General features: G+C 35.7%; 1 protein-coding gene and 1 non-coding gene across 6 annotated transcripts; one reads left to right on the top strand and one right to left on the bottom strand.

Annotated features, from left to right (window-relative positions):
- The first annotated feature begins 2,533 nt into the window (after positions 1-2,533).
- LOC114317899 (Ubiquitin-like superfamily protein) lies at positions 2,534-9,110 on the top strand. Of its 5 annotated transcripts, none has more exons than XM_028264696.2 (5): positions 2,534-2,881; positions 3,759-4,046; positions 4,177-4,282; positions 7,196-7,295; positions 8,777-9,110. In XM_028264696.2, the coding sequence occupies exons 2-5, from the start codon at positions 3,803-3,805 to the stop codon at positions 8,873-8,875; spliced, it is 549 nt and encodes a 182-aa protein (XP_028120497.1). In that variant the 5' UTR covers positions 2,534-2,881; positions 3,759-3,802; the 3' UTR covers positions 8,876-9,110. The 5 variants fall into 5 exon arrangements, with proteins under 5 accessions (XP_028120497.1, XP_028120496.1, XP_028120501.1 ...); XM_028264695.2 differs by having other exon boundaries at positions 2,549-2,928; XM_028264700.2 differs by having other exon boundaries at positions 2,652-2,881; positions 3,791-4,046.
- Positions 9,111-9,595: 485 nt separating this feature from the next.
- On the bottom strand, positions 9,596-9,752 carry LOC114317925 (U4 spliceosomal RNA). Its single transcript, XR_003648812.2, has one exon. It is a non-coding gene; the product is annotated as a U4 spliceosomal RNA (small nuclear RNA).
- Between the last annotated feature and the right edge of the window lie 68 nt (positions 9,753-9,820).

Raw genomic sequence — 9,820 nt, 5'->3', positions numbered from 1 at the left:
TTTTGTCTATTGCTTTTGAAGATGAACCCTAAGCTTCTTGTGAAATCAAAACCAGACAAAGGCCAAAGCTTCCTCTCTTTTTGTTTGTTTGTTTGTTTGTTATTGTTGATGTTGATGATGATTGCAACAGATAGAACAAATCATGAATAGATTTGTTCAAATTTTGAACAGATAATAGAATTTGAACAAATAATATGATATATTGAACAAATAGTCAAAAAATTTGAACAGATAGATTTATATTTTGAACATATATGAAAAAATGAGCATACAAGAGGAAAAAAAAATTAACAGATAGATATAAATTTGAACAAATAATTAAAAATTTTGAACACAGAGAATTTTTTTTTTGAATAGATAGATATAAATTTAAACAGATAGTCAAAAAAGTCAAACGGATAAAAAAAAGTCAACAGATAAATCAAGGCAAAATTGAAAATAAAATGTCTTCCAAAACCAACAAAAGGATATTTCACCAAACTATTTCACAAATAGTGGACCTATTACCAATAAAAAAATATCCCCTGAATCTAATACCTTATACTTTTCTTAAATTGTATTTACCACAAATTTTCTCTTTTTATTATTTATTATTATTTGGGTGGAATCTCTCCGAGGATAATGGGTAAGTTAGGACATTTGTTAGTAGAATCTAACATAAAAGGTGTTGCTAAGTACATTTACAATTTATTGATTTTTGTTTACATAAAACATTAAACATGTTTTTTTGTAAAAACGAAAATTAAAAAAAAAAATGGTTGCATAATTCAAGTTATATGGATTATAGTTTTTCTGTTTATTTTTTTCATTTGGTGAAGTAGGCTTTAAAAAAATAAAAATAAAATAAAGATTATGGTTTCACTTAACTGAGAAAAGAAAATATTAGTCTCTCATCATTTTATTTAAATAAACAAGAATTAAAAGAAAATACATGTATCTTTATTTTACTTGTTCTATATTTATATTTGGATTGACATTTAAGTATTATAAAAAAAATTATATACAACAATTTTCGTTTCTAAGCAAGCTTTATTAATTTTACTAATAAACAAAACATTAATTTCCCAACTAAAAAAAACAAAACATGAGTTTTTTTTGTTATGAAACAAAATATGAATTTTAAGAATATTTTTTTTTCTCTTAATTTCTCATTTTCATTTTTTTTTCCTCTCAAATTTTCACCTTCTCAATCAAGCGATGAAATTTGTTTACTTCTAATTCTTTTTTTTTTTTTTTTTGTTCTCACTAAAACCTTTCAAACGGAATGATGTTTTGTAAAACGTTTAATTCAAAGCGCCAGGGAACTTAGGAAAGAAAATAAATGATTAAATAAGGAGATAAAAGAGAAGAAGAGAAAAAATTCTGACTTCTCTCTAAAAAAAAAATTAAAAAAAAAATCATTATTTCTCTATTTTGTTTGGTTAAATTTAAAAAAAAAAATTAAACAGATAAATTATTTCATGCTATGTATTAAAATAACCTTTCATAAGTGGGGTTTTTTTTTTATTTTTTTTATTTTTTATAATATCTATGTATTAATACAAATTCTCACTTCATCTTTTGAAAATTACACTAAATCTTTTGTCAGAATTTTTTTTTTTTTTTTTTTTTTGGGTACATGTAGATAACTTTGGACGAAGATAATGGATTTGTTGGATGAAAAATATTAGGGACCCCAAATATTTTACGAATTATTCTACCATATGTCTTATATGGGTGTAGTACCATATGTGACTTACATAATGTGGGTCTTATACTTATATGAGACATTTGGTAGAACATTTGATAAATCATTTGAGGTCCCTAGCATTATTGTTGTTGGACATGGGTCTTGTTACGTGGGGTTTGAGATCTTCTTGGTTGGTGGTATTCATCAAAAGGCACTAAATTTATCTAGGGGTGTAAATTTCGCCCGACCCACCAGGGTCCAGGCCCGAGCTGGCCTATGTTGGGCTTCGCGAGTTTCCTCCAAAATTCAAGCCGACTCGGCCCGGCCCATGAGTCAGAAAATTAGGCCTAGGCTCATAGGTATTTAGGCCTTAGACAGGCCGGTGGACCAAGTCTTAGGTCTGGGCTCGAGCTTGGGGCGGGCCTGAACAAAATTTTTTGTTTGTTTATATTTTTTCTACCAAAATTTATTATTTTTCACTAAAAAAAACAATGGGCCTCAAGCCGGGCCTTAAGTGGGCCGATAAATCAGGCAACGGGCCGGTCAAGACTTCAAAACAATGGCCCAAGCCTTGGCTTAGGGTCTCAGGTTGGGCTTGAACCCGAGCCTAAACGTGTCGGGCCTCCCACAGGCCATTTTTACACTCCTAAATTTATCCTATTTAAAACTTTGTTGAATTTGTCAAAGATATCTTTCATTTCAAATAGAATAATATTAGGGATCATGAATTTGTCTTATTTATTAATTAACTCTATTTATTAATTTTTTAAAATATTTCTTTTATAAATATTTTTCAAAAACTGAAACCAAACACATTAATTACTCTTCCAAATATTGTTGGGTTTGTCCTTATTGTTGAGACTTGTTCCCATTTGAAGAGATCATGGCCGTAAAAGAGAGAACTGGGTTTGATAGTTTAAGGGTAAATTTGGTATTTTGAGAAAAATTGTTGCTTATATCATCAGAATCTATTAGTTGACTTAACATAGGATTAACAAAAGGGGACAATTGTAATGTGATTTAAAACCTTGAGAGGTGGAGTCTAATTTTGCAAATGTGAATCACCCAATCCAAGGGGTGTTAAGCTAAGCATAAGCTGCTTCCAAATCAAATCAGTGAGTGGAACAAGATGGTGAGATTAAACCTGTAAGGAAGAGGGCAGTCATATTGTCTTTGCGGCGGCGGTGGGCTCATTTCATCTTCTTCAAATCGGCAAGTTTTCAGCCCTTCGACCACCCAGTTTGTTTCTACAATTTCTGGTATTAATTAACTGGTGTATATTATGCGCATCTCTTGTTTGATAATATGCTTGACTGGAAATTACTTCATAATTGTATCAGAAAAACCCAAAATAGGAGGTGGGAAAATTATTTTCTTGCAAAAACTTTTCAGCGAAAACATTTTACAAAGTATTTACCTCCAACAAATGGAGATTCTAAAAAAGATTTTAACTTTTCAAAAACTTAGTTAGATATAAGGCCTGATTTTGATGTTTTGTTTGAGGCCTCCAAAAACTTTACCTAGTGGCAGAACCGCATTGAGTTGAAATCTTTGGAAAAATACAAACCAATTGAACCCTATTTTTACTTGATGGCAACTGATCACTTTTCTTTTCGTTTTTTGTTATTAATTTGATTGATTGTGTGATGATCATTATAGTTTAAAAAGCAATCACATATCTCCGTAAAATACGAGAACAAAATTGTATCTACACACACAAAGAGATATAGAGGGGTAAAGAAAGAAATGGGAGAAAAAGGTGAAGAAATAATGTAAAATTTATAGGAGAATATTTAGTATAATTGAACATTTAAAGTGACAAATTGTAGGTATGTTGTTGAAAAGAAAAAGTAAAGGAAAGAGGAGGTAAAAAAATTTAGGAGAATTTTCAAAGAAACAAATAAAAATTAAGAATTTTTTTTACTAGAGGTGAAATTGTAATTTAAAAAAAAATTGAGGGGGACACTTGGTCCTCATGTGGCTCCGCCCCTATATAGAACGCAAATACAGCACTTATTATCGCTGCAACAGTTGAAGTTGAATGAATGACTTATAAGGTGTACTAGCATTTACTCAATTGAAATTTCAGTTGGCAATATAAAAATTCATCTAAGTACATAGCTTGTTGGAGAGATGGAGGCATCTGTGACTGGGGGCAAGGAGGAGGACAACAAAAACAACAATGTGGCAACAGGGTACAGCAGCAACAATGTCAAGAAGGCAAGATTGCAGTCAACAATGGCCACCCTCCTTAATGATCCTATCCTCACAGACGTACCAAAGAAACCAACACTATCGGATGTCGATAATCTCATCAGTTTGGAGCTTGGCAGCGCCATGCGCATTTCCATCCTTAAATTAGATGGCACTTCCCTCGGTACTTCAAACAAACACACGTGCACACACACATACTCTCGCTCTCTCTCTCTCTATTAGTCATTTTGACAAACATTTAACTTACGTGTGTACTAATGATTTTCAATTGGTTGGATTTCCATTTGATGAAGATGTGGTGGTGATGAATTCTACGAATGTGAAGGATTTGAAAATGGCAATAAAGAGGAAAACTAATGACATGGAGCAGTCCAAGATGGGTCATCGTCACATTTCTTGGTATGTCTATTTATATATAATTTTGGATGTCAATGTTCAAATCAAAGTTTTTAAAAGCGAATGCATAATGCGAGGCGTTTAATCCTTCGTGAGGTGAGACGTAAGCTGTGTTATATAGACTCTTCTATTTCCCTCATAGTGCCCGTATCCACCGGATATGACATGGGTAATGGTGTGAGATATGTGTTCGACACCCATATCCAATTTAGACACTAAGATCCTTTAATTTGTGACAATACATGAAGAAGAAGAAACTCACATTTGTATATTTTAAGCTTCTCACATGAATTAGATATAGAAACTTCATATTTTTCCTAAATCTTATTTAATTTCTAGTATATTTCTACATAATTTACAACATCTCACCCGAGAATATTATATAATATACAATATATATGTGCATATAACGTATCTCTATACTGATATTCAATTTTGGATACGTATCCCAATTAGGAATGGCAACGGGCCGGGGCGGAGTGGGGCCTGGGATTACACTCCCCGTCCCCAATCCCCGAAGATATAAAATTCCCCGTCCGCGATTCCCGACGGGGAACCCATCACCCCCCCCACCCCCGTACGGGGATTGGGTTTCCCTAGCTCCGAAAAATCCCCGACCCAAGTATTTGATCCTCATTTTGGTCGATTGTCTCTCTCCAGTCCACATCCAACATGATATCTCTGCAACCCAGTTTTTGATTCATTCCAATTTCAGTGGAGAAGAGCTCATTGAATCAAAATCAAAGCTCAAAAAAAACCCAAACGACAACAAATCTTTGCAGATCTAAATTATTACAGACCTGTTCAATGCTATTATAGATCTGTTTCATCATCAACAACAACATTCATCATCAAGAAGAAGAATAAGAACCAGAACAGATCAACGACTACCGAAAAAAAAAAAAAAAATCAACAAGTACATGATTTAAAGGCCATTCAGATTTGGTTATGATGGCGGCGGATCAGTGTGGATCGAGGGCAGACCTAGAGAGAGATTGGTGTGGATGAAAGCAGAGAGTGAGTGATGGCAGATTTGTGGTAGCACGTAGCTCTCAGACAACGGCAAGGCTGCAAGCTCTATGATTGGAGACAGCAACGTTGACAACAGCGATGATAAAGACAGCGATGATGGCAGCGACTGACGCTAAGATCAACAAGAGTCGGCGATAGAGGGTGGCGGAGGAGGCGAACTTGAGTGTGAGCGAGAGTCGGCGATTGATTCAGATTTGCATAGATTTGTTCTGAGATTGACGGCGATCTGATGCCTAGTTTTGCCATGAAAGCTTTTAAAGAGAGAAAACTAGGGCTTGTGTGAAAGAGAGAAAGCGGAAAAGGGAAAGGCATCGGAGTCAGCGTGATGTTCTTGAGGCAACGGTGAGTGACGCGAGATTGAAGGAGAGAGAGAAATCTGAGTAAGAGGAAGAGAGAGATGAGAGACGGTTTGCGTGTGAGTTTGTGTTAGGGTTTGGTTTATATATATATAGAGGGGTATAATAGTAATTTCAGTGCGGAGAAATGGGGATGAGCCGAGGTTGGGGAGCGTATCACCTTCCTCGGCCCAAAAATTGTTAGGAATTCATTTTCGAATACCATCCCCGGTCCCTCGGGTGTATTTTTCAAGAAAAAACCGTTCTAATCGGGGTCGCGGGGCCCGGTCCCTATCGGGTCGGGTTCAAATTGCCATCCCTAATTCCAATATCCTAAGATTTAGATTTACAAAGGTCTGACACTTGGATACAAACCCGCACCAGATACTCTTACCCGAGTTCATGTAACATAGGGCGTAAGCCTTGAGACTTCGAGGCATAAGCATTCGAATTATGAATTTTTATATTTATTAAATAAATTAAATATTTTTAAATAGCAAAAAAAAATTTAAAAATGATTATGAAGGTGTAAATACTTTTCTCCTCAAGGCTTCAAACATTTCAATGCAAAGAAGTAAGCTTGCCCTTATTGAAAGTGAATCGGCAGTCTTAGCTTAGATTATTGAGCTTTTCACTTGAGTCTTAATTTTGTTTTGTTTTGTGTTTTCTTGATTGGTCATTTATTTGATTTTTTTTATGGAATATAGTTGCAATAGAGGGTTTTTTTTTTTTTAATGTCTAAATCATCTACCAGACTAATTTTAACTAAAGCCCGAGATAGATAGGCTATTATTTATATGCGTACTCATCATACGTTTTTGCCCAAAAGGCGTACAAGGCGCTCGTGAAGCTCACGCCTCAGACTGTGTGATGTACGAGCCTTTGGAGAGTCACCCAAAAATTGAAGCTTCGCTGCTTTTTGCCTTAGCCTCACCTCGAGGAGAGAATCGAAGTGAATCTCAGTAAAGCCCTTTAAAACTTTGGTTAAAATTTAATAGTAATACAGAATCACTATGAGACCACCTTTGCAATTTTCTTTAGTTGACATATGAGAACGTTCTATAGCTTATGTTGTGCTAACTACTAACATTTTGGTTCATTGAATGGTATAACGTACTGTAGATGTATTCAGCTAATGAGATTGTGCTTGTGATATGGCAACAATTTTTCTGGACATGATCTAGTTGCTGTTTGAACTGGTGAATCAAGAAGACGACAACCCATTTATGACTCTGAATATTTATCTTTTGCTTCACATGAATTTAAACTGATTTTCATTTATGCAAATTAATGTTTAAAAAGCAAAAAAAATTATGCAAATTAATCATTGAGAGCTACTCTTGATTTCCCAGAAAAAAAAAAAATTGAAATTGGTTTTTAGAATTTTCCTTACACTGCACAATTCCTAACATGTAAACTAATTTTGAAGTTTTTTCTTCTTTTTCTAATTATTGGTACTTATTATAATAAAGCTCGATCTTGAATTTCATTTCTAATACTGTATTTCCTGGTTATGCTAGTTATAGATCACTTATTTTTGAATTTACAGGAAGCATGTTTGGGCAAACTTTTGTCTCTCGTACCATAATGAGAAGTTACTTGATGACAACTCTGCCCTTCAGGATTATGGCATTCGTAACAATTCTCAGGTATGGGTTCTATTCTTTCTCACTTTCACAAAGTTATGTTACTTATGAGTTCTTTCCTGCCATCTGACCACGAGCTCTTTTATTTGTTCGGTAGAGATCATTATTTTTATATGGACGATGCTTTAAGCACAAGGCATTATGCAGATTCCATTATGATTCTCTCAAATACCAATTTGAACATTCCCAAAAAATTGAATGATGGTTTTAGATTTTCTAAATCATTCCATGTTAGAAACCGTTCACCACTAATGGCACCACTTCAACATAGGCCAATCATATCAATGATGGAAGGGAAACCTGAAACTGAGTCTTTATCTGATATTTAGAGATGGCAATTTGACCCGCCCCGACGGGGACCCGACCTCGATTAGAATGGTTTTTTCCTAAAAAATACCCCCGACGGGCCGGGGATGGTATTCGAAAATAAATCCCCGATAATTGTCAGACCGGGGACGGTGATATATTTTTCAACCCCGGCCCGACTCCGTCCCCGTCCCCGTCCCCGACCCCGTTTCCCCTCGAGCTGAAATTACATATAAACCCCCTATATCTATTCATATATATATATATATACCTAACCCTATATCCACCGAATCAGTGAGAGTGAGAGAGAGAGAGAGAGAGAGAGAGAGAGAGAGCAAAGGGAGGCAGCGACCGTCGCCTTCTCGTTCGCGCCACCGCAGCGATCGTCTCCGTCGCCTCCTCCTCCTCTCTTCTCTCTCCACCACGGCAGATCTCTCTCTCAAATTGATCTCTCTCTCTCTCTCTCTCTCTCTCTCTCTCTCTACTCAGATCCCTCTGTGTGTGTGATATTGATGATGTTGTTGTTGATGTTGTTTGATGATGATGTTGTTGCTCAGATCTCTCTCTCAGATCTCTCTTTCTACTTGGATCTCTGTATGTGTGATGTTGATGATGATGTTGCTTAGATTTATTTTTATTTTTTTTTGGTCCGGGGGATTTTTGGGGTCAGGGAAACCCGATCCCCGTTAGGGGCGGGGATGGGGACAGTGATAGGTTTCCCGTCGAGAATCGTGGATGGGGCCGATGAAGTTTTCATCATCGGGGATTGGGGACAGGGAGTGTGTGCCCCGGCCCCGCCCTGGCCCATTGCCATCCCTACTGATATTCATGTGCACAGGCGCAGGTAGTAACATGGATATGGACATGAGATACGATGATTTTGAAAAACAATTAGAATACAAACACGGTGAAAATACAATACTTCTATGCCATCAATTGTAGCAAATCCTTACGCTTGTGTTGCTTTAAGAATGGTGGATATTTTGTCTTACGTGTCCCCTATTTCCATGTTTTATAATCAAACAAAATTTAACATTTTAATCTTTCTTTTCCTCATTTGGGTTATTATGTCTTTCTAATTAAAAATCAAACAAAACAAGCGCAATGAAATTCCCTTCCCGAGTCATTTATAAGTCATTTAGTTTTTATATTTCTACAATGGATATATTATGATGTAGGTGCAATTTGTTCCTTACGTCATGTCGAGGACTTCTCAAAGACATTCAAGGAGGAAGAGAAAACACAGTTTCTTTCACGGTCTCAACAAAATTGCCTAAAAACCAATGTTCACTTCACCTCAAGATGTTGCATCCTATTGCTGATAGCCGATTTTTCCTACATATGTGGGCAAAGATCCCCGGTGTCAGAGGCAAGGTAGATAGGCTTTTCATGTTCATTGTTTATATAAAATTTCGACATTGTATTGACATAATTGTTTGACAAAATATTACTCGGAACTTTTTCATTTGCAGCATTCAATGTCCAATGAAAAATAATAACCTTTTTTCTTTATAGGATTAGAAGGAAATATTCTATGCGGCAGAATGAAACTAGTAGATGTAATGATTTTACAAGAGGTCGACCAAATTGTAGGAAACACTTGCACATTTCAAATGCCACACTGCAATTTCACAAAAATAAACCCCATAAAATATAATTTGAATTTTCGAAAATTATTTGTCCCAAATAATGAGGTTTTCATTTATTTTACCAAACTAATTTTCAAAAAAAATTCAAAAAACTCAACCAAACAGCCCTTTTGGACCCCCAGAAACATGGCAGATTCAATAAAACTATAGTACTCTACTCCCTACCCCCGGACCAACAGCCAAAACTTGTTTGAGCAACTATTTGCCATACCTTTTCTTTTTCTTTTCAAGAAAAAAGAGAGAAACTAATTACCAAAAAAAAAAAAAAACACAGAAAAAAAAAAAAAATACAATCAAACAAGCTTAGCCATGGCCCCAAGACAAACTATTGAAGAGTAAGAATTGTAGGGCTGTTACCCTGGATTAGAGGGAGCCCTTCCAGAAATTCTCAAAGGCCAGGACTGAACCCAGGCCTAAGAGGGGGTTTGGAAATAGTTTTCAACCAGCAATTGACGTGCCTCGGTCAGAGCCTCACTAGCTACGTCACTGCCCCAAGTGCAAAGATAAATTTAACACTTTCACTTCCTACTCATGTGGATCACCCATACCATCTCTCTTTTCTATCTTGGTTGG

Source organism: Camellia sinensis, chromosome 6 (assembly GCF_055761805.1).
Source record: "Camellia sinensis isolate YWXY chromosome 6, ASM5576180v1, whole genome shotgun sequence".
Lineage (NCBI taxonomy): Eukaryota > Viridiplantae > Streptophyta > Magnoliopsida > Ericales > Theaceae > Camellia > Camellia sinensis.
The sequence above is the reverse complement of the archived record's forward strand: the minus strand, read 5'-3'. Positions and strand labels throughout refer to the sequence as shown.